Here is a 25,130-nt window from a genome sequence, read left to right on the forward strand (position 1 = left end):
TCTGTCCTTGGACAAGATTAGTTCTTTAATCTTTTTTCAGATCATTCTAGGTAGCCTGTGGTAATTAATCTTGTAGCCAGGTTTGAACGGTTGGCACCCAGGGTTCAGCGTTCTCCAGCGGTTGAGGGACAATTTAGAATTCAATATTTTGAAGGTTTCTTGTCTATGGCTCCCCTCCCTGTTTATGTTGATCCACAAAAGAGTTCAATGTTCAATGTGGACATCTAAAGTTAAGGAGTTTTATAGGATAAAGCCTCAGGGCTCTGGAATCTAAAGACTTTCTAGTTCAGAAGCTCAGCTCTACCACTTGTTTATATAGCCTCGGGCAAGCTGCTCTCTGGACCTCAGTTAACTCATCCATAAAATAGTAAATACCTACTTCACAGAATGAGGAAGTTAAATAATGTGTGTAAAATGTTCAGGGCAGTACCTGGCATATAGTAAACCTCATTAAACATTGGCCATCATCTACTTTGCTTTTTCCTTTAATATTTTCCTTTGGATATCTTCCATTTCCTTTCCCCATGAGAAGAATAAAAGGATTTTTAAAAGTCAATTTTGAGGGATATACAAGGACAGGGGGTTGAGATCATGGACGGGCACGAAGAGAAAAAAAGGGTGGGGAGCAAAAAGAACGCTGCTAGTAGGCGGGACCAGCTGAGATGGCGATAAACCCTAGTGAGAGATGGGGGCTGTGAGGGAGGGGGGAGAGAGAGCGAGAGAGAGGTATGGCCTTCCAGGGAGCAGGAACAGCTTAAGCTGGCTGGACTGAGAAGAATGTCCCCATAAGGGAGCTATGCCTGAAATAAGGGGTGTAGCCGTAGCTGGACGGGAGAGTGAGGGAGGAGGAAAATCTTCGCCGAAACCGGTAGCAAAAAGGGGCGGGACGAGCGTTGAGTGCTTGTGCGGGGTGGGACCAGGACTGGGTGGAGGCGGGGCGGGAAAAGGAGGGGCGTGGCCAGGATCGGGAGGCGGAGTCCCGAGGAGAGGCGGCCGGGGAGGCTGCGGTGAGGGAGGTGGGCGGGGAGGCGGGATGGGCGGTGAAGAAGCTGGGACCCGCAGAGGAGGCGGGCTGAGACGTGACGGGGACAAGAAGGGGCCGGAAGGGGGCGGCCGCCGGTCCGGCCCCGCCCCCGCCCCGGGGCCGCCTCCCCGCGGGTTCTGTTGGCTGTGGCGGCAGCTGAAGCTGTGGCGGCGGTGGCCGCGGGGTGGGCGTAAGATGGCGACAGCGGTGGCGGGAGCCCTGGGCCTGCTGTGGGGCTGGCTGTGGAGCGAGCGCTTCTGGCTGCCCCAGAACGTGAGCTGGGCCGACCTCGAGGGGCCAGGCGACGGCTACGGCTACCCGCGGGCCCGGCACATCCTCTCGGTGTTCCCGCTGGCGGCGGGCGTGTTCTCCGTGAGGCTGCTCTTCGAGCGGTGAGAGCCCGCGGGCGAGCGGCGCGAAGGGCTGTGGGCGCGGGCTGGTGAAACCGGCCCGGGGGGAGAGGCGGAGGTCGAGGACCGGAAGACGAGCTGCAGGGAAAGCCCGGAAGCAGGAGGCTGGGAGAGCCCTGGGCCGCGCGCGGGATGCTCCGAGGGTGGCCTAGGTGGTCGTGGAGCCTAGGTAAAGACAGCGAGTTTGGGGCTTGGACATTGAAAGAGTGAGAGTCGAAGGGGACACTGGACCCATTCAGTTTGAGAGCCCGGGGTGGGTGTCTCATGGGCCTCTCCCCAACCTCCAAGGATTCTGCAGACCAAGAAACTGCGAGCTGCGACCGAGAATCCGAGGCGGGAAACAAGAAAGGGCTGCCAGAACCAGAACTAGTTGGGGTCATGGAAACTGAAGGGTCGGCGCAAGAGCCAGACGTTCCAAGCCGAAGAAATGGGTTCATGGGAAGATAAGATTTGTGAGGGCACTTTAGTTCCAGATAGTTGAGGGGCACAGAATTAGGCCCTAAGCCTTGGTTCGTCACACCGCATGGACGCGCGCGCGCGCGCGTGTGTGTGTGTTTCAATAAAATTCTGTCAGAGCCCGTAGGAGAGTAGAAATCTGGTAGGGATAGGGTGTGGTGGAGCCTGAGGCTTCCACAGTATGGAAAGGTGTCAAATTAGTTGCCGAACAGGCCTTGGAGGCCTGAAATGGAAGGAGGAGTGGTCATGTTGAAAGGATGGAGAGCCTTAGGGCATGTGAGACAACAGCTGTATTGAGACAACAGCTGTATTGAGCTAGCTTCTAAGTGACCACGTGTTCTTGACAAAAAGTGTTTTCACTTTTCATTGAGTGAGCGGCTCCTGTCTGCTGTCTAAGATAAAGATATCCATTGAGGACTTGCTGTGATGATTTTACAATGTGGACTTATAGCTGTGAGTGATTTTGATCGAGTCTACTCATACCCCGGGAAAGGTGACTTCTTTCTGCATAGGTCTCAGGTAACGAGGATGGCACTTTGACATCTTTTGTTCCTTTGGCCTATAGAGCAGGAATGCCCTTTCGAGGATGGGACTATATTGCAGATAGACTACTTTGTTACTGTCTGAAAATCTAATATTATCTGTTTTGGATTACTTCTTTGATTTGCCTACTATTTCTGACACAAAAATCTTTCAAAATATATATGTTTCCCACCATTCATCCATTATTTAACAGTGTTTATGTATTGTCGTCAAAGTGCTGTGCCAGAAGTTTAAGTATAGTCATTGTATTAAGTATTCTTGGGGTGGAGGCACAAACCGCTTGTCCCTCTTAGGAGTAACCTAGGTCCAGGTACTCTCCACCTTCGCATCTGTATATGAGAGCAAAAAAAAAATAGACAAAGACAGTATAATGACTGAAAAGGAAAATACACAATTCAGGAGAGAAAAAAAAGTTCATTGTCTTAGGAAAAGATTTTCTGCTTTTCATATAAATATATACTAATATGGAAATTTCCCCAAGTTAGTGGTAAGAGGAACTAGCTTGTTGCTTCTAAACACTCATTTTATATAAGCTTGCATATATCTTCATATTTCCCAGGAGTGCCCCCAGGTGACTGTGAAGATGGACATATCCCCTGGCACAGCCACTGGAAAGGATCCTTTTTACCTGTGGGAATTCTATCTGAATGTTTCTGTGGTGCTCCAGTGTCAGGGGAGAAGGGATGGATGGGAATACTGATGTGAAAGCATTCTAGCATGATATTCCTTGGCTAGTAAGGACATGTACCTTGTTCATGTCATGTTTGACCTTAGGAAAGTTTAAGCCTAGAAGCAGTCTTGCTACTTCGTTTCTCTTTAAGACCTACGACTTTAGTTAGCAATAGAAATTACAGCTGGATTACCAGTTCTCTTACTGTGCTGCACTTCCATAAAGGTAATAGAAGTCACTAATTTTAGAGTATAGAAAAAGATATCAGAAATATTGGTTCATTTATTCTCTTTCCTACATTTTCTCCTTTCTCAAATCCTAACTATTTAGTTTCTAAAAAGTGATTCATATAATAATCATGAACTGTAAGAGCTAGAACTCCAACCTCCATTTATATAAATAGTAAACTAAGGCTTAGAAACATTTTGCAGCTTTTCAGAGGCTGCACACTCACCTGGGGGAGGAGGTAGAACCAAGATCCAGAGTGTTTTCCCCAGCCCCATTCTCTTTCCACTGTATGGTGTGGCCACTTTTCATATTCCTTAAAACCCCCTTTTAAGATTTAACCTGCCGTTCCTACTATTCTAGGATTTGGAGAAGAAATCCATGTACATCTTATTCTTGGTTATTTAATATAATGTGTTTGACCTGAAATTTGCATTTTTTGCTTCAAATTGTTCTGCATATATTAATGTCTTACACTATACCCTTTGATAAATTATCTCTGTGTTGTTTTAAGAATATCCTAAAGAAAAAATACAGAGTTTACAGTTTATCCTTACTTTCTCTTTCTTATCAACCACACCAAGCATTTGTTTATTTTATTATTATTATTTTATAATTTTATTTATTTATGGCTGTGTTCGGTCTTCCTTGTTGCGTGCAGGCTTCCTCTAGTTGCGGCGAGCGGGGGCTGCTCTTGGTTGGGGTGCACGGACTTCTCAATGCGGTGGCTTCTCGTTGCGGAGCACGGGCTCTAGGCATGCGGGCTTCGGTAGTTGTGGCACGTGGGCTCAGTAGTTGTGGCTCGAGGGCTCTAGGGTGCAGGCTCAGTAGTTGCGGCGCACGGGCTTAGTTGCTCCGTGGCATGTGGGAGCTTCCTGGGCCGGGGCTCAAACCCGTGTCCCCTGCATTGGCAGGCAGATTCTTAACCACTGTGCCACAAGGGAAGTCCCCATTTTATTCTTTAAGTTCCCACATTCCCTGGAGAGCTGTAGCCTCATCTGATAGGGACGATTTGAAAAGCCACCTGACCATATATTAATGTATCTAGCTATTTCGCTAAAGAACTGCAGATAGGAGATTATTACCTACCCAAGAATAGAGGCTTTTCCTTTGTGGGCCTCTGCTAAGTGGTTGCATTATGGTGGCCTGCACCTTGCAAAATACCTTTGATGTAGCATGTGGTCAGTAAATTCTGATTGAATGTTTGAGAAGGGTCCACCCTCGTCTACTCAGATGCCCAGAGGAGTAACTGGAATCTAGATCTTCAACATGAAATAGATGTTTGCCTTGACTGAGAGAGACAAAACTATAATTCCCTTGTTTCTGTTAAATTTCACCATACAATATTTGCATGTTGTGCACCTTTCTGCAGTTTCTTTTTCTTTTTCCCCACCCCCCATGCACACACTTATGCTACCCTATACCCTATCAAAAGAGAAATAAGAAACTCTTCCACCTGTTCTTTAAAACTTCTTTTAATATCACATTGATGATTGAGACCTGAGGGAATGAATAGTCCAAGCTAGGTGTGCCATGTCTTACTTAAATTGGATCTTAAAGATAAAATTGTTTGAAATTTAATATCTAGTCCCTGAGCACTTATTCCTTGGGATCAAGTGTAAGCTTGAGACTTAATATTGATATCATCAGAGCTACATAGGCTCATTTATTTTGAATATGGTATTGCAATAGGAGCTTTATGTTGCCAGGAGAAAATTGTTTTGTGAATTATACAGGAGATAGATTAGAGCTCTCCTTACTGCTCATTCATTATTCCAGTCCCCTCTTCTCTCCTGTTACTTCCAAGGCAACCTCACTGGCATGTCTAAGGAACTTTCTCAGTACCATTCTCTGGCACAGGGGACTAACAGACTCACTTACTGGCCTATCTTATAACTAGAAACAAGAGCAGTGACTCACTTTTTTGTGCACATTTCTTAACCACTCATTTCATCTTCCTTTTGTAAACCTTGCTAACTCTGCTGCTTGCTGCCTTTTTTTTTTTTTTTTTTTAATTTCCTGTTCTTCCCCACTTCTGCCAAGTGGAGGAAGAAGAACCTTTTTCCTCTTCCTGACAGACCTGCTGCCTTCCTTCTAGGTCCATGTCATGTCACAACATTGTGACCCAGTATTAGTAGGTCCTCCAGACTGGAGAGAGGTGTTGGGAGGAATGGACATAGCTGCTGGCTAGGTTGTAAGGGAGATTGCCCATTCCACTACAGCCCTAAAGGTATTCTGTTGGGCCTTATTGAATTGTAAATCACAGAATTAAGTCAGGTTTGCAGATCCAGCAGAGTGAGATTGAAAAAGATGGTCACATGGCTCTGCCCTTATCTAAGAACCCACCTCTTAATAAGCTCCAGATGATCAGAAGCCTTCTGTGTCCCTCTTCTCTCCTGGAAAAATTTCCCTAGCCCTTTCTGTGCAGTGGGTGTTGATGCTCTGCAGACAGCCCTGAGTACTGTCGTGACTGAGGTCAGGTTCCTGGCTTACCCCTGGAGACAATATATTTGTCACAGAAAAGAAACGTCATATATTTTTGCTTTAGCCCCTTCCTGATTCAGAAAACTAGGGTCTCCTAGCTGGGTAAAGAAGAAATTAATGGGGAGAAGAGGAGGCATCAAGTGAACTCTGTACCTTCCTTATAGAGTGGGGAGGGGGAGATGTACCTATTTTGGCTTCTTCACCAGAGGTAGTTTTAGGCAGATAAAGCTGCTTTCTAAAGAATTCACTGAGTTTTGGGCTGTTTGTGGTTGAATCCACTCCTACTTTATCTTTGGGGAAGTTAATTGAGGTGTTGCTGCAAAAGGAGTTAACCATAGTCACTTCTAACTAAAAAAAAAATCTGAAACTCGTTTTCCTAGATGCAAAGGCAGTCTTCCTAGATATGAAGAATTCTCTCTGAATTATCTAGTACTGTGGTTTCCAGTATAGGAGCCACTAGCTAGCACAGTAGCTACTAGCTTTTGGGGATTTCAACTGTGACTGGTCAGCACTGAGATGTGTTCTAAGTGTAAAATACACACCCGATTTTCAAGACTTAATGCAGGGGAAAAAAATGTAAACTATCTCAATTTTTAACATTGATTACATATTGACATGATAATATTTTGGATATATCGGGTTAAACAAAGTATATTATCAAAATTAATTTCACTTGTTTCTTTTTTACTTTTTTTAAAGTGCCTATCAGAAAATTTAAAATTATATATGTGGCTCACATTATTTCTATTGAGCAGTGCTGATGATAGTGATTCAAATAAGTATTAATAACCAAGAAGAGAATTTTAATGTAGATTCACATTTTTTTTTTAACTATTTATTTATTTTTGCTGTGTTGTGTCTTCCTTTCTGTGCGAGGGCTTTCTCTAGTTGTGGCAAGCGGGGGCCACTCTTCATCGCGGTGCGCGGGCCTCTCACTCTTGCGGCCTCTTTTGTTGTGGAGCACAGGCTCCAGATGCGCAGGCTCAGTAGTTGTGGCTCATGGGCCTAGCTGCTCCGTGGCATGTGGGATCCTCCCAGACCAGGGCTCGAACCCGTGTCCCCTGCATTAGCAGGCAGACTCTCAACCACTGCGCCACCAGGGAAGCCCGTAGATTCACATTTGATTTATTTTTTATTTATGTGTTTTTAAAATATTTATTTATTTATTTATTTTTGGCTGCATCAGTCTTAGTTGCGGCCTGCGGGATCTTTCATTGCGGTGCACGGGCTTCTCTCTAGTTGTAGTGTGTGGGTTTTCTCTCTCTCGTTGTGGTGCGTGGGCTCCAGAGCACATGGGCTCTGTAGTTTGTGGCATGCCAGCTCTCTAGTTGAAGCACGCAGGCTCAGTAGTTGTGGCGCGCTGGCTTAGTTGCCCCGTAGCATGTGGGATCTTAGTTCCCCGACCAGGATCAAACCCGCGTTCCCTGCATTGGAAGGCGGATTCTTTACCACTGGACCACCAGGGAAGTCCCTGATCTTGTTTTTAAGCACCAGAAGGTGATTAGTCCTGAATATATTGGACCAGGTTTTAAACAGTGGGGCTTTCTAAAAAATTATAGTAATAATGGGATTTTTAAAATGTAAATCATTTTCTGAATGATTTAAATGACTAGTTATAGTCTGTTTTGAGTAACTGTCGATTAACAGTGCCCTCTAGCCAAGTATTGCTCTGGAGTTTTTTTCTTCTGCATATATTTCCTCAGTCAAGTAGTTAATGATGTGTAAACAAATAAGTTTGTCAAGTAGTTCATTGTACATGAGGTGCTACACAGCCCTGATAAGGCAATGAGAATAATCAAACTATTGTATTCTTCTCAAAACTATGGAGTTTCTTAAAAAGGGTATATATCTTGTAGTCCTTAGTTCTGGGGTAGTGTCAGCATTTGTAAGAAGTCTCAATTATAGGCACAAAGGGTCTCAAACTAAATCAGATTGTTGTGGTTGTGTTTTAATACTTCTTGGGGAAATCTCCAGTTATAGACTGAAGTTAGTTAACTTGAATTTCTACTGATTCTCCGGAAATCATTGACCTCCTACATGTAGCTGGTAGGTTATCTGATGACCCAGGAGGACAGGTGGCCACATTTCCTTGAAACGCTTTACCTTTTAGTTGAGAATTAAGTTTTTACCCATTTGTTCATCTGTTCATTTTTCAACAATTATTTATTGGGAGCTTAGTATATGCCAGATATCAAACTAAGTGCCGAGGGTAAGAAAGTAAGTCATGGTGTCTACCTTCAGGAAGAGAGCAAGAAAACCAGTGGTTAAAATAGAGTGTAATGAATGTATGCACAAGGTTAAGTCATGGGAATTTGGAAGAGGTGGATTCAGTTCTTTTTAACGGTTATTAACTGAAATACAGACTTAATGTCCCACTAACAAACACTTGTTTCTTGAATTATGAAGGATGGTAAAAACTTAAGAAAGAGCTTTTTGTTAACCTTTTTCTCTAATCCACCTCTTATTCAACATGCATGCATTTGTGTTCCTACTTTAAGCAAATGCATTAAGTAGTATAATTACTCACCCATTTAAAAAATAAATATGTTTAATGAAAGAAATGTGTGTAGGTAGTTAGAGGAGTTCTTTAACAACGAGAATCTTAGGGACCTCCAGCTGTTCTCCAGCCATACTTGGAGAACTGCTGCTACTTGCTGCTCTATAGCAAGTAAAATATTCATTAGCTACTGTATAATAAAACTACAACTTAGTCTTAAATTAGTTTGTGTCTGTGAAGCATTTTAATATACTTATATACTCTAAGTAATTCTTATTATCTCACGACTTACTTCTCTCATAATAAGGTAAGGTGTAAGCAGAATGCTGATCCTTCTTTCTCATCACAGTACCAAGTAGGTTCATCAGATTGCACAGTTATTAGTCATCTTAATTCTTTAAGGCCCTCTTATAGGTCTAAGTGAAGATAACTTTGATGGAAATGGGAGAAGGAGTGAAGGATAGTCTGGTATAAATCCACAGTGTATGCCTTGTCATGGCTTAGGATAGCATAAAGGTTCTCTTCTTTTTAGTTTGTTTCTGCTTTGTTTTAAGAGCAAATTGGCCAATTAAAAAAAAAAGTCCTTAAAAAAACCTGCAAAGATTACTTGCACACTGACCATGCAAGAAATGTTGGATTTGGTGGTATGAGTGTCCTTGAGAAGTGTAGTACCTCGTACACAACAAGCACATATGTGTACAACAAATGTGTATAACACATTTGCTTGTACATAGCAAATCCTGTCCTCTTAAGAATTTGCTCAGAAAAAATACACTGGTGTGCATGCATATGTATAGGGAATATACAAAATAATATATGGTTGGGAATCAACAGCACGTAAATGAATAAATAGTATAACTTAGTAATTCTTAAATCTTTTGTTCTCAGCATTTTTCTTTTTTTTACTCTTAAAAATTATTGAGGATCCCAAGGAGTTTTTGTAGATGTAGGTTACATATACCTCTCAATTTTTTCATATTTGAAATCGAAATCGAGACATTTAAGAAATATATTTATTATTTCATTAAAAAATAACAAAAATAGGACTTCCTTGGTGGCGCAGTGGTTAAGAATCTGCCTGCCAATGCAGGAGACACGGGTTTGATCCCTGGTCCAGGAAGATCCCACATGCTGCGGAGCAACTAAGCCCGTGCGCCACAACTACTGAAGCCCACGTGCCTAGAGCCGGTGCTCCGCAACAAGAAAAGCCACCGCAATGAGAAGCCCGCGCACCGCAAGGAAGAGTAGCCGCCACTCACTGCAACTGGAGAAAGCCCGTGCGCAGCAACAAAGACCCAAGTAGCCAAAAATAAATTTTAAAAAAAAAAGCCTATTACATGTTAACATAAATAACATATTTTTGAAAGATAATTTTCTAAACAAAAAAATATTTAGAGAAAAACATTGATTTTATATTTTTGCATATCTCTTTAATGTCTTAGTAGAAGATAGCTGGATTCTCCTCGCAGGCTTCTACATTCAATCCCTTCTGATATGTTGTTTTGGTTGAAGTATATAAATAAAAGCTGGCTTTACACAGATATGTTATTGGAAGGAGGAAGTATTTTATCTTTGATACTACACCAAAACACAATGAGTAGTTTCTTAAAGGTTGGTTAGAATCTGAAACCATATCAATGAGCTTTCCATTCATGTTAAAATCCACTGGTGTCTTACACTTTGAACGGACATCATGTATTGGTCACTTGAAAAATACTGGTTCACTAAGTTATACAGATATCCTAAATGTCAATACATTTCATTATACAGTATTAAAACATCATAGTAATCTCACTGTAACAATCTCATCAGAAAAACCTTGAAGTATTGGGACGTTGTCAAGCTTAAAGGCAGATATATGGTCTCTAAACTTCTAATTTTCACTTGAAAACTTGAATTTTATCAATGGCAAGATTGTTTGTTTTTTGAAGTGACAGGCTTATTTCATTCATTTTTAAGAAAATGTCTCTGAAATACCCAGTTCCTGAATAACCGTAGTTTGTCTGTCAGTCATTCTTTTGGGTAAAAATGGTGTTCTTTGTAAGACGTGATTTTAGTTCAGCATACAACTCAATCAGTCAAACAAGTGCATTTCTTTGAGACCACCGTATCCTTTGGTATGCAATAAAAGTGCTTTCTGTGTACTGCCCATTTTATCACAGAATACTTTTTAAAAATGTACTCAAGGGTTGGCATTTAATAAAATTAATCATTTGTATTGCTTCATCAAGGACATTCTTTAGTGAAACTGGCTTTGTTGTTGTTGTTAAGTAAGAGGCTATAGCAAGAAAGAATACAATAACTACTACTGCAGTTTGGTGCCGCTGCCCTGATTTGTGCTCAGCTTCCATAAGTTTACCCACCATTGCTTTTTTTGCATCATCATTGTAAATATCAACACCATAACAAAGGCAAATGTCTTAATATCATTACGAAAATAGTTTTGGCTTTATGAGCCCCCAGAGAGTATCTCAGGGATGCTGTGGGGTCTGTGGACCATACAGACCCTCTGCCGTTATTGAATGAGATCACCCAGGGTTGAGAGTGTAGAGTAAGGTAAGAATCTGCATAGAACCGTGAGGAAACACTGTGTTTTAGGGAAAGGCAGAGGAAAAAGAAACCCAAAAGAAGATAAGAGGTATGACAGCCATAGAGTATTTGATAATATCAGTAGTTAGCATTTAATAAGTACATACTTTATCCCAGGCACTGTTCTAAGTAATAAACATTGAATCTTCACAGTAACTTTATGAAGTAAGTAGATACTGTGGTTATCCTCATTTTACAGATGAGAAAACTGAAGCAAGGAGAAAGTTAAGTAACTTGTCCAAGGTGACCCAACTAGCAGTGCACACCACGAAGTCTAGTTCTACTGCCAGAAAGATAGAGGGAGAAAACTAGGAAGAGTGTGACAGAAAGGAAGCTAACAGGAAAGAGCATTTCAAGGGGGAGAACATGCTCAATAATGTCAAATGGCACTAAGTGGTCAGGTAAGATGCAGGCCTGAAGAGCATCCATTTGATTTCACAATAAGGAGATCATTGACGACTTTGGCAAAGAGCAGCTTCAGTGAAGTATAGGGACAGAAGCCAGATGAGAGAGAGAGGAAGGTTGAGGAATGAGTGGGAGTTAGAAGAGAAGTCATGAGAAGAGAACTTTTTCAAGAACTTTAGTTGTGAGGTGGGTGAGAGCCAGAGGGTGTGAGGGACAGGAAGCGCTGTTTTAAGGTGGGAAAACTTGAGCATGTTCAACGTCTGATGAGAAGAAACAAGTAGAGAATGAAGCCAAAGGTAATAGAAAAAAATAGGAATAAATAGAATGAAATTTCTAATCAGGAAGAGAATGGATATAAAGCACAGGGATATTAGTTTTAGATAAAGTGGTTCTGATGCAGGAAGTGAAGGCATTCCCTTCTCAGCGGAGATTCTTGAGAGTTAGCTATTTCCACTTCTTTCTTCCTCCTCTTTATATCTTTCGCTGCTATAACTCATTACTATCTTTTAGAGTCTCCATTTTATTGGAATTTCTTTGGTGAAGGTTACCACCGGTCTTCAAATTGCCAAATCCATTGGATACTGAAATCCCTGTCTTACCTAATCTCTACCTCATTTGATACAACTCCACCTCTGACATTCCTGTCCCCTAAATTCACCTTTTATGTTGGTGTTTCCCAGTATTCTGACCTTGGTTCTCTTTTTAGTTTAGATTCCTTTCTTATGTAGTCACATCCACCCTCACAATTTTAGCTACCACCTATATTCTCATCCTCTCACTCTCTTTTTTCTTTCTCATATCTTTGTGTCTGTGCCTGTGTGTATGTATCTTAAGCCCTTTTTCCAAGCTTATTTGCCTACTAGACTGTTGCATTTCAATGTTACATGGTTACTTCAAATTCAGCATACACACAACTCATCTTTCACTCCCAAATTTGCTTTTCTTATCTTATTCTCTACTTGGTTGAGGCTCTATAATCAACTTAGTTTCCCAATCCGGAAACATAGAAGGCACCCTTGATTTTTCCTTTTTTTTTGCCTCCTACATCTATCCAGTCACCAAGTTCTATCGGTTTCTCACCATCAATTGAATCTAACCTTGCCTTTCCATTTCTATAGCCTTAGTTCAGTGCTTTATTACTTATAGCATGGATTTTTTTTTACAATAGCCTAAAGCCTTTCAGTGACTCTCCATTAACTACAGGATAAAGTTCAAGCTTAGCATAACATGCAAGGTACCTGTGACCTGGCCCCTGACTACTTGTATAGTTTTTCCCCCTGTCATTATCACCACCTCCATTCCCGATTTGTACATTGCATACTTCTCTAAGCGCTTTCTTATCTCTTTGATTTAGTACATGCTGTTCCCTCTGCCTGAGTGTCCTTTTTTTTTTTAACTTTTAAAAACTTATTTATTTTTTAACGTCTTTATTGGAGTATAACAGCTTTACAGTGTTGTGTTAGTTTCTGCCGTATAACAAAGTGAATCAGCTATATACATACGTATATCCCTATATCCCCTCCCTCTTGCGTCTCCTTCCCACCCTCCTTATCCCACCACTCTAGGTGGTCGCAAAGCACCGAGCTGATCTCCCTGTGCTATGCAGCTACTTCCCACTAGCTATCTGTTTTACATTTGGTAGTGTATATATGTCAGTGCTACTCTCTCACTTCGTCCCAACTTAAGCGTCCCCTTGCCCGTGTCCTCAAGTCCATTCCCTATGTCCATGTCTTTATTCCTGTCCTGCCCATAGGTTCATCAGAACCATTATTATTATTATTATTTTACATTCCATATATATATGTTAGCATACGGTATTTGTTTTTCTCTTTCTGACTTACTTCATTCTGTATGACAGACTCTAGGTCCATCCACCTCACTACAAATAACTCAGTTTCGTCTCTTTTTATGGCTGAGTAATATTCCATTGTATATATATGCCCCATCTTCTTTGTCCATTCATCTGTCGATGGACACTTAGGTTGCTTCCATGTCCTGGCTATTGTAAATAGCAGTGAACATTGTGGTACATGACTCTTTTTGAATTATGGTTTTCTCAGGGTGTATGACCCATTGCTGGGTCATATGGTAGTTCTACTTTTAGTAGTTTAAGGAACCTCCACACTGTTCTCCATAGTGGCCACATAGTGGCTGTATCAATTTACATTCCCACCAACAGTGCAAGAGGGTTCCCTTTTCTCCGCACCCTCTCCAGCACTTATTGTTTGTAGACTTTTTTTTTTTTTTTTTTTTTTTTTTTGCGGTATGCGGTCCTCTCACTGCTGTGGCCTCTCCCGTTGCAGAGCACAGGCTCTGGACGCGCAGGCTCAGCGGCCATGGCTCACGGGCCTAGCCGCTCCGCGGCATGTGGGATCCTCCCGGACTGGGGCATGAACCCGTGTCCCCTGCATCGGCAGGCGGACTCCCAACCACTGTGCCGCCAGGGAAGCCCTGTTTGTAGATTTTTTGATGATGGCCATTCTGACTGGTGTGAGGTGATACCTCACTGTAGTTTTTTTTTTTTTTTTTTTTGCGGTACGCGGGCCTCTCACTGTTGTGGCCTCTCCCGTTGCAGAGCACAGGCTCTGGACGCGCAGGCTCAGCGGCCATGGCTCACGGGCCCAGCCGCTCTGCGGCATGTGGGATCTTCCCGGACCGGGGCACAATACCGTGTCCCCTGAATCGGCAAGCGGACTCTCAACCACTGCACCACAAGGGAAGCCCCCCTCACTGTAGTTTTGGTTTGCATTTCTCTAATGATTAGTGATGTTGAGCATCTTTTCATGTGCTTGTTGCCAATCTGTATATCTTCTTTGGAGAAATGTCTACTTAGGTCTTCTGTCCATTTTTGGATTGTGTTGTTTGTTCTTTAGAGAAATATCTATTTAGGTCTTCTGCCCGTTTTTGGATTGGGTTGTTTGTTTTTTTGATATTGAGCTGCATGAGCTGCTTGTATATTTTGGAAATTAATCCTTTGTCAGTTGCTTCATCTGCAAATATTTTCTCCCATCCTGAGAGTTGTCTTTTCGTCTTTTTTATGGTTTTCTTTGCTGTGCAAAAGCTTTTAAGTTTCATTAGGTCCCATTTGTTTATTTTTGTTTTTATTTCCATTACTCTAGGAGGTGGGTCAGAAAGGACCTTGCTGTGATTTATGTCATAGAGTGTTCTGCCTATGTTTTCCTCTAAGAGTTTGATAGTATCTGACCTTACATTTAGGTCATTAATCCATTTTGAGTTTATTTTTGTATACAGTGTTAGGGAGTGTTCTAATTGTGTTCTTTTACATGTAGCTGTCTAGTTTTCCCAGAACCACTTATTGAAGAGGCTGGCTTTTCTCCATTGTATTCTCTTGCCTCCTTTATCAAAGATAAGGTGACCATATGTGCATGGGTTCATCTCTGGGCTTTCTATCCTGTTCAGTTGATTCATATTTCTGTTTTTGTGCCAGTACCATACTGTCTTGATTACTGTAGCTTTGTAGTGTAGTCTGAAGTCAGGGAGCCTGATTCCTCCAGCTCTGTTTTCCTTCCTCAAGATTGCTTTGGCTATTCGGAGTCTTTTGTGTTTCCATACAAATTGTGAATTTTTTTGTTCTAGTTCTCTGAAAAATGCCATTGGTATTTTGATAGGGATTGCACTGAATCTGTAGATTGCTTTGGGTAGCATAGGCATTTTCACAATGTTGATTCTTCCAATCCAAGAACATGGTATATCTCTCCACCTGTTTGTATCATCTTTAATTTCTTTCATCAGTGTCTTATAGTTTTCTGCATATGGGTCTTTTGTCTCCTAGGTAGGTTTATTCTCGGTATTTTATTCTTTTTGTTGCAGTGGTAAATGGGAGTGTTTCTTTAATTTATCTTTCAGATTTTTCATCATTAGTGTATAGGAATGCCAGAGATTTCTGTGCATTAATTTTATATCCTGCTACTCTACCAAATTCATTGATTAGCTCTAGTAGTTTTCTGGTAGCATCTTTAGGATTCTCTATGTAGAGTATCATGTCATCTGCAAACAGTGACAGTTTTACTTCTTTTCCAAGTTGGATTCCTTTTATTTCCTTTTCTTCTCTGATTGCTGTGGCTAAAACTTCCAAAACTATGTTGAATAATAGTGGTGAGAGTGGGCAACCTTGTCTTGTTCCTGATCTTAGAGGAAATGGTTTCAGTTTTTCACCATTGAGAGCAGTGTTGGCTGTGGGTTTGTCAATATATGGCCTTTATTATGTTGAGGTAGGTTCCCTCTATGCCCACTTTCTGGAGAGTTTTTATCATAAGTGGGTGTTGAATTTTGTCAAAAGCTTTCTCTGCATCTATTGAGTTGATCATATGGTTTTTATCCTTCAATTTGTTAATATGGTGTATCACATTGATTGATTTGCATATATTGAAGAATCCTTGGCATTCCTGGGATAAAGCCCACTTGATCATGGTGTATGATCCTTTTAATGTGCTGTTGGATTCTGTTTGCTAGTATTTTGTTGAGGATTTTTGCATCTATGTTCATCAGTGATATTGGCCAGTAGTAGTTTTCTTTTTTTGTGACATCTTTGTCTGGTTTTGGTGTCAGGGTGATGGTGGCCTCATAGAATGAGTTAGGGAGCGTTCCTCCCTCTGCTCTATTTTGGAAGAGTTTGAGAAGGATAGGTGTTAGCTCTTCTCTAAATGTTTGATAGAATTTACCTGTGAATCCATCTGGTCCTGGGCTTTCACTTGTTGGAAGATTTTTAATCACAGTCTCAATTTCAGTGCTTGTGATTGGTCTGTTTATATTTTCTATTTCTTCCTGGTTCAGTCTTGGAAGGCTGTGCTTTTCTAAGAATTTGTCCATTTCTTCCAGGTTGTTCATTTTATTGGCATATATTTGCTTGTAGTAATCTCTCCTGATCCTTTGTATTTCTGCACTGTCAGTTGTTACTTCTTTTTCATTTCTAATTCTGTTGATTCGAGTGTTCTCCCTTTTTTACTTGATGAGTCTGGCTAATGGTTTATCAATTTTGTTTATCTTCTCAAAGAACCAGCTTTTAGTTTTACTGATCTTTGCTATTGTTTCCTTCATTTCTTTTTCATTTATTTCTGATCTGATCTTTATGATTTCTTTCCTTCTGTTACTTTGTGTTTTTTAGTTCTTTCTCTAATTGATTTAGGTGTGAGGTTAGGTTGTTTATTTGAGGTTTTTCTTGTTTCTTGAGGTAGGATTGTATTGCTATAAACTTCCCTCTTAGAACTGCTTTTGCTGCATCCCATAGGTTTTGGATTGTTGTGCTTTCATTGTCATTTGTGTCTCGGTATTTTTAGATTTCCTCTTTGATTTCTTCAGTGATCTTTTGGTTATTTCGTAGCGTATTGTTTAGCCTCCGTGTGTTTGTATTTTTTACAGTTTTTTTCCTGTAATTGTTATATAGTCTCATAGCACTGTGGTCGGAAAAGATACTTGATACGATTTCAATTTTCTTGAGTTTACCAAGGCTTGATTTGTGACCCAGGGTATAGTCTATCCTGGACGGTGTTCCATCAGCACTTGAGAAGAAAGTGTATTCTGTTGTTTTTGGATGGAATGTCCTATAAATATCAATTAAGTCCATCTTACTTAATGTGTCATTTAAAGCTTGTGCTTCCTTATTTATTTTCATTTTGGATGATCTGTCCATTGGTGAAAGTGGGGTGTTAAAGTCCCCTACTATGGTTGTGTTACTGTCGATTTCCCCTTTTATGGCTGTTTGCATTTGCCTTATGCATTGAGGTGCTCCTAGGTTGGGTGCATAAATATTTACAATTGTTATATCTTCTTCTTGGATTGATCCCTTGATCATTATGTAGTGTCCTTCCTTGTCTCTTGTAACATTCTTTATTTTAAAGTCTATTTTGTGTGATATGAGAATTGCTACTCCAGCTTTCTTTTGATTTCCATTTGCATGGAATATCTTTTTCCATCCCCTCACTTTCAGTCTGTATGTGTCCCTAGGTCTGAAGTGGGTCTCTTGTAGACACCATATATATGGGTCTTGTTTTTGTATCCATTAAGTCAGTCTGTGTCTTGGTTGGAGCATTTAATCCATTTACATTTAAGGTAATTATTGATATGTATGTTCCTATTACATTTTCTTAATTGTTTTGGGTTTGTTTTTGTAGGTCTTTTCCTCCTCTTGTGTTTACTGCCTAGAGAAGTTTCTTTAGCATTTGTTGTAAAGCTGCTTTGGTGGTGCTGAATTCTCTTAACTTTTGCTTATCTGTAAAGGTTTAATTTCTCCATCGAATCTGAATGGGATCCTTGCTGGGTAGAGTAATCCTGGTTGTAGGTTTTTCCCTTTCATCACTTTAAATGTGTCCTGCCACTCCATTCTGGCTTGCAGAGTTTCTGCTGAAAGACCAGCTGTTAACCTTATGGGGATTCCCTTGTATGTTATTTGTTGCTTTTCCCTTGCTGCTTTTAATATTTTTTCTTTGTATTTAATTTTTGATAGTTTGATTAATATGTTTCTCTGCATGTTTCTCTTTGGATTTAACCTGTATGGTATTCTCTGTGCTTCCTGGACTTGGTTGACTATTTCCTTTCCATGTTAGGGAAGTTTTTGACTATAATCTCTTAAAATATTTTCTCTGATCCTTTCTTTTTCTCTTCTTCTTCTGGGACCCCTATAATTCGAATGTTGTTGTGTGTAGTGTTATCCCAGAGGTCTCTGAGACCGTCCTCAATTCTTTTCATTCTTTTTTCTTTATTCTGCTCCCTGGCAGTTATTTCCACCATTTTATCTTCCAGCTCACTTATCCGTTCTTCTGCCTCAGTTATTCGGTTATTTATTCCTTCTAGAGTATTTTTAATTTCATTTATTGTGTTGTTCACCGTTGTTTGTTAGCTCTTTAATTCTTCTAGATCCTTGTTGAATGTTTCTTATATTTTCTCCATTCTGTTTCCCAGATTTTGGATCATCTTTACTATCATTACTCTGAATTCTTTTTCAGGTAGGTTGCCCATTTCATCTTCATTTATTTGGTCTTGTAGGTTTTTACCTTGCTCCTTCGTCTGTAACATTTTTTTTGTCGTTTCTTTTTTTGTTTGATGGTGGTGCTGTATTCCTGTCTTACTGGTTGTTTGGCCTGAGACGTCCAGTACTGGAATTTGCAGGCAGTTGGATAGAGATGGGTCTTGGTGCTGAGTTGAGGACCTCTGGGAGGCCTCACTCCATCTGATATTCCCTGGGGTCTGAGGTTCTCTGTTAGTCCCGCAGTTTGGACTTGGAGCTCCCACCACAGGAGCTCGGGCCTGACCTCCGGCCTGGGAACCAAGATCCCGCAAGCTTTGTGGCACGGTTAAAAAAAAAAAGGAAGGAAGAAGGAAAGAAAGGAAAAAAGGAGCAGCACAATATGAAAGAGAAAAAACAAAATAGAATTAGAAAGATAAAAATTATATTAGGAAAAATAAAACTATAATTGAAACAACTGCAACAAGGTAAAATAAAACCACAACAGAAAAAAGAAAAAAAAAAAGGTGGGTGGGGGGACAAGCCAAAAGGAGAGAACAATAACAAAGTATAAAGAATAAAATAAAATTAGAAAAATAAAAGATTTATTAGGAAAAATAAAAATATGAAAGAATCAACAGCAGTGAATCAACAATGTAAACCAGAGCCCCAATCTAAAAGAGAAAAAAAGCCTTGGCCATGGGGGCGGAGTTTAGGCTGGGGTGGCACTTAGGCAGGGGCGGTGTTTATGGTGGGGTGGGGCCTAGGCGGGTGGGGGGTGATGTTTGAGCATGGGGTGGGGCCTAGGTGGGTGATGTTTAAGCATGGGGCGTGGCCTCTGCTTAGGACCTGTGGGGAAGAGGAGAGGCAGCATGTCCAAAGTAGGGCCTCAGAAGTGAGGAGTTCCGTAGTTTGGAGGTAGGGCGCTGAGTGAGGGTGTGTGGGTGGGGTTTAGGCCCAGCTCGTTGGAGGGGGTCTCCAAGTGTAGAGTCAGGGCCTTGGGTGGGGGTGTAGGGGCGGGGCTTGGGCTCTGCACAGCAGGAGGGAGGCTCCGAGGGCAGAGGATTAGGCCCAGGAGCCCAGCAGACTTCCTGGTGCCTAAGTGGACAGGGTGAGCAATGGCTCCGTTCCTTCGTGCCCCTCCCCCACCGTGTCCCCCAGGGTCTCCCCCATCGCCACTGGACCCCTAACCGTGGGTGGGTCCCGCTGGGTGTAGGAACTCCTCCCCTCCCCCAGCCACCCCTTGGGGTGCTGGTCCTGGAGGTCTGGACTTTACTTTTGCTCCCCCTTCCCTCCCTCTCACTCCCTCAGGACCCGCTGAGCTGGAGGGAGCCTAGGTGGGCAGAGGATCAGGCCCGGGATCTCAGGAGGTGGGCAGGGGAAACCTAGCCACACTCCCTTTTGATCCTCTGCCCTCCCAATGGTCCCCCAATTTCCCCGTTTTCCCCTCCCCCAGCCACCCTTCAGGGGCGCCAGTCCCGTCCGGCCTCTACTTCTCCTCCCCCTTCACTCCCCCCACACACTATTGGGTCACTGGGGGTTCCTCCCGGCCCTTTAGGTGCCTGTGGTCCCCCTCTGGTGCCTGGTAGGTGCCCTAGTTGTGAAGAGACGGGAATTCCGCATCCTCCTGGTTTGCCATCTTGACTCCGCCCCCGAGTGTCCTTTTTACTTTCTCCTTCTCTTTCAACTCTTAGAAGTTACTTACATTTTTTGTTTGTTTGTTTGTTTGCGGTACTCGGGCCTCTCACTGTTGCGGCCACTCCGGTTGCGGAGGACGCGCAGGCTCACTGGCCATGGCTCACGGGCCCAGCCGCTCCGCGGCATGTGGGATCTTCCCAGACCGGGGCACGAACCCATGTCCCCTGCATCGGCAGGCGGACTCTCAACCACTGCGCCACCAGGGAAACCCACTTACATTTTTTAATGTGATTGGTTTATTAAGAATTAAGTTGTAGGGAATTCCCTGGCAGTCCAGTGGTTACGACTCTGCGCTTTCAGTGACGAGGGATCGGATTCAGTCCCTGGGTGGGGAACTAAGATCCTGCAAGCCGAGTGGCGTGGCCAAAAAAAAAAATTCAATTGTAAAGGGAATGGACTTTCTGAATGTTTTCTATGGGATTCTGCATTTGCTTCTAAATATCTCAGCTATCTTCTCTCCATGTTTGTGTGTGTGTGTGTGTGTGTGTGTGTCTCTCTCTATGTGGAGGGTGGTGGAGGGAGTATTCAGGTTCAAAATATTTAGTTACTCAATACTCTTCACCTAATGATATACCATCTTCATCAGTCTGGATAAGACCTTTCTCTTTTTATTGTATTTTCCCCTTCTTCATCTTGTTTTCTATTTCAGTTTCTTTGATGGTTATTTTTCTTTTTTATATATCAATTTTGACATTTTTATGTTTTTCCAGAAATTGATCTAAGCCAGTGCTTCCCAACCCAATCATGTTGCTGCACACATAGAAAATTATGTGTATGCACGGTGGGGTATATGAGGCCAAAGGCTACAGACAAGAGTGTCTGGCTACCACCCACCCCATGGACCACCCTGAGAGCTAAGAGCAGTATCTCAACATAAATATAGCCCATCTGTGTTACTTTCCATGACACACTAGTTGAGAAGCTCGGTCTAGACTTTTGAATATATTTGTGTATAGTTCACATCCATCAATGATGTTACAGTGGGTCACAAAGATAGAATTGTTGATATAGCTCTTGTCTCTGGTATGAAAAAGCAAAGCAGTGAGTAATTTCATCTTAATTAACCCAGGCTTAGGTCAGCTGCTGCCATGTATCTGGAGGACAGGAAAGGGGCAGAATGAAATGGTCTCTCTAGAGTAGGACAGATACAGTACAATCAGGTTGGGTCACTAGACTTACGTTCCTGGGGTGGCAAGTGGAAAGGAGTAGTTTACTGTTACAGACCACTAGATGCCTACTTATTCAGGTATGCAGGCAAAGGGTAGTCTGGTCTTACAAATTATTTTAAAACTTGGGTAACATTGATACTGGAGAGGACAGAAAATCACAAGATAAATTTGACAATGTCGTCCAGCACAGCAGTTTTCAAACTATGATGTCAGGAAATTTTACACTATTAAAAGTTATCGAGGACCCCAGAGAGTCTTTGCTTATATGGATAATATCTACCAATATGTACTGTTTTAGAAATTAACATAGAAAAATTTTTTAATTGTATTTATTAATTCACTTATAAATAACAATACATTGATTGTATTGGTAATATAACTAACGTTTTATGAAAAATTACTTTTCCAAAACAAAAAAAGATGTGAGGATAGCATTATTTTACATTTTTGTGAGCCTCTTTAATATCTGGTAGCTGTAGTGTCATATCAGTTCTGCATTTGATCTGTTGCTATATGTCATGTAAGCTGTGGAAAATTCCACTGTACACTCATGAGAGAATGAGAGAGAAAAGAATTATTATGAAACTATAGAATTATGAGAATAATTTTGACCTTGCAGAGCTCCTGAAAAGGGTCTCAGAGGTCTCCAGGCATGCTTTGAGGAGAGCTGATTTAACAGAAAGGATGAATGCTAATGCTAGGCTCTTTGGAGTTTGGCCAACCTATTTTATAAGTTATACTAAATGTCAGGTGAATGATGTAGAATGAACATATGACTAGGTGTGAACTTTCTCAAAGTTCTGATTTGAATTTTTTTTTTTTTGGTTGTGCCGCATGGCATGTGGGATCTTAGTTCCCCAACCAGGGATCCAACCTGCGCCCCCTGCAGTGGAAGCATGGAGTCTTAACCACTGGGCTGCCAGGGAAGTCCCCTGATATGAATTTTTTTATCACAGAAAAAATTCTTTAGACTTCCCTGGTGGTCAAGTGGGTAGGAATCTGCACTCCCAATGCAGGGGGCCTGGGTTCGATCCCGGTCAGTGAACTAGATCCCACAGGAATGCGGCAACTACGAGTTCGCATGCCGCAAATAAGAAGCCCATGTGCTGCAACTAAACATGCCACAATGAAGATCCTTCATGCTGCAGCTAAGACCTGGTGCAGCCAAATAAATGATTAAATAAATAAATACTTTAAAAAAATTCTTTTCCCAAATACCGTATGCTAACACATATATATGGAATTTAAGGGAAAAAAATGTCATGAAGAACCTAGGGGTAAGATAGGAATAAAGAGGCAGACCTACTGGAGAACGGACTTAAGCATATGGGGAGGGGGAAGGGTGAGTTTTGACAGGGCGAGAGAGAGTCATGGACATATACACACTAACAAACGTAGTAAGGTAGATAGCTGGGGGGAAGCAGCCGCAAGGCACAGGGATATTAGCTCGGTGCTTTGTGACAGCCTGGAAGGGTGGGATGGGGAGAGTGGGAGGGAGGGAGACGCAAGAGGGAAGACATGGGAACATATGTATATGTATAGCTGATTCACTTTGTTGTAAAGCAGAAACTAACACACCATTGTAAAGCAATTATACCCCAATAAAGATGTTTAAAAAAAAAAAAAAAAAAAAAAAATTCTTTTCCAATCGTAAGTCCTTATATTTGGTTTTGTGCTTCATGCTGTAGCACAAAATCAGTGCCCAATAAATATTTGTCAAATAAACAAATTTTCTTAGAGTCTTACAGCTGTCACTGACTTGATGCCAGTAGCTTTATGTCTTTCATTGAACTCTGAACTAATGAGGGCAGGATGTGAGCTTATGACAACTCTAGGATATTAAGTCTGCTTCAAGGTCTAGATAATAAAGCAATCTTGGCTTCACCCAAGTGATCAGGGTACAAACCCGTCCCTGTTGTGTGAAAGAGGGCTTCTTGCTCTTCTCACTTTGCTGGAGGTACCGTCAGGGAGTACCCACACTGAACTATCTGTTCCTAGTGAAAATAATAATAGCTGCCTTTTAATGCATGTTTACAAAGTGTCAGGTACTGGGTTAGGCATGCATTATGTCATCTCATCTTTAAAATAAACCTGTGAAGCAGATACTATTATCCTCATTCTGTAGGTGAGTAGCTTTCACGAAGTCTCTTATCTGGTAAAATCTGTATAACCCCAGGGCCTTTAATCACCTGACTGCATTGAGGAAGAGGCCTGGATCAGGGAGTAAGAGTAGGAATTGGAAAGGCAGTTTTTTGTTCTTGGATCTACCTCTTCACTCAATTAATGTAGGTGGGAGGAGACAGGGAGAGAGGATTCAGTGCTTTTATCTCTGATACAGGCACCAACTCAACAGCAAAGAATGGCTACCTTTTTTTTTTCTTTTTTTTCTGGCTGTGCACGGCATGTGGGACCGTAGTTCCCGGACCAGGGGTCGAACCTGCGCCCGCCGCAGTGGAAGCACGGCGTCCTAACCACTGGACTACCAGGGAAGTCCCAAGAATGGCTGCCTTAATTATTCTCTGGATGCTGATCAATGCTGGGTCCAAACTGAGCTCCAACAGAACAAGGGTGGAATTCACTAGACCTGTTCCTTGTCAATTGCTGAGCAACTACTGAGTACAGAACCTTGATAAACACAAAAACAGTATTCTCTGTGTTCACAAGGAGTTTAAACATGAGTGGGGCTTTAAAATATTTGTACACAGAATTATATACCAGGAAGTATAAAGTATCTGTTAGCACTGGCATTTGAATAAAACTTTTATACCACCGGTGCAAAAGAGAGAAAAGAATGGGTTGCGGATGTGGCTTACTTTATCTGAATCAATGTTTCCCCATGGCTCAGGAACTTTGGTGATAAAGGTAAAAGAAGTTTTCATAGAGGAAGACAATAAACAAAGTTTCTTGTTTTCAGTCCCTCCCTTAGAGATAAATTCTGGATTTGAATGCAGATCAAGAAAATAGGTCAAGGGCTTCCTGGTGGCGCAGTGGTTGAGAGTCCGCCTGCCGATGCAGGGGACGCGGGTTCGTGCCCTGGTCCGGGAGGATCCCACATGCCGCGGAGCGGCTGGGCCCGTGAGCCATGGCCGCTGAGCCTGCGCGTCCGGAGCCTGTGCTCCGCAACGGGAGAGGCCACAGCAGTGAGAGGCCCGCGCACCGCAAAAAAAAAAAAAAAAAAAAAAAAAAACAAAAAAAAAAAAGAAAATAGGTCAAGAGCATTCCATCTTACACCTCCCAGTTATAATTTCATCATGAGACTCCCTAAGATGCTAAGAGAGCTAAAACTGGTTTTGACTTATTCTGAAAGTGACTACATAAAGCTTTTCCTAGAGCTGAGGCTCATAAAAATCTATGGTTGTGTAGAACAGAGAGATCTTTCTTGCAGAACCAAGGAATAATTCCTCAATTTTCAAAGATGTAAAAGTTATAAGTTAGTTATAATCAATGATATCACTATGGAATCTTAGAAAGAGAAAAAAATCTTTTATTTTTAAAATTTATTTATTTAATTTATTTTTTTTTTTTGGCTGCGTTGGGTCTTCGTTGCTGCGTGTGGGCTTTCTCTAGTTGTGGCGAGCGGGGACTATTCTTTATTGCGGTGTGCAGGCTTCTCATTGTGGTGGCTTCTCTTGTTGCAGAGCATGGGCTCTAGGTGCGTGGGATTCAGTAGTCGTGGCGCGTGGGCTCAGTAGTTGTGGCTCACGGGCTTTAGAGCTCAGGCTCAGTAGTTGTGGCGCATGGGCTTAGTTGCTCCGCAGCATGTGGGATCTCCCCAGACCAGGGATCAAACCCATGTCCCCTGCGTTGGCAGGCGGATTCTTAACCACTGCGGCGGCAGGGAAGCCCAAGAAAGAAATCTTATGCATCATCTCATATAACCCCTTCTTTTAGATGACAAAACCAAAACCCAAGAATTAAGTGACTTGACCAAGTTTATGTGACTTATTAGTGGTAGATCTGGGACTAGAATTGAGTACTAATAGGTAATTTCCTTCTTAC

The 25,130-nt window shown here is 41.9% G+C and overlaps 1 protein-coding gene across 2 annotated transcripts in view; it reads left to right on the forward strand.

The window, feature by feature from the left end:
- Positions 1 to 1,114: 1,114 nt before the first annotated feature.
- Positions 1,115 to 25,130, forward strand: part of CERS5 (ceramide synthase 5) — a 35,712-nt gene continuing 11,696 nt past the window's right edge. The window contains exon 1 of one of the 2 annotated variants that reach the window (XM_032644863.1): positions 1,115 to 1,416. In XM_032644863.1, the coding sequence (XP_032500754.1) occupies positions 1,220 to 1,416 (197 nt within the window). In that variant the 5' untranslated portion in view covers positions 1,115 to 1,219. The remainder of the gene's footprint in view (positions 1,417 to 25,130) is intronic. The other variant, XM_032644862.1, reaches the window with a different exon arrangement.

Source organism: Phocoena sinus, chromosome 10 (genome assembly GCF_008692025.1).
Source record: "Phocoena sinus isolate mPhoSin1 chromosome 10, mPhoSin1.pri, whole genome shotgun sequence".
NCBI lineage: Eukaryota > Metazoa > Chordata > Mammalia > Artiodactyla > Phocoenidae > Phocoena > Phocoena sinus.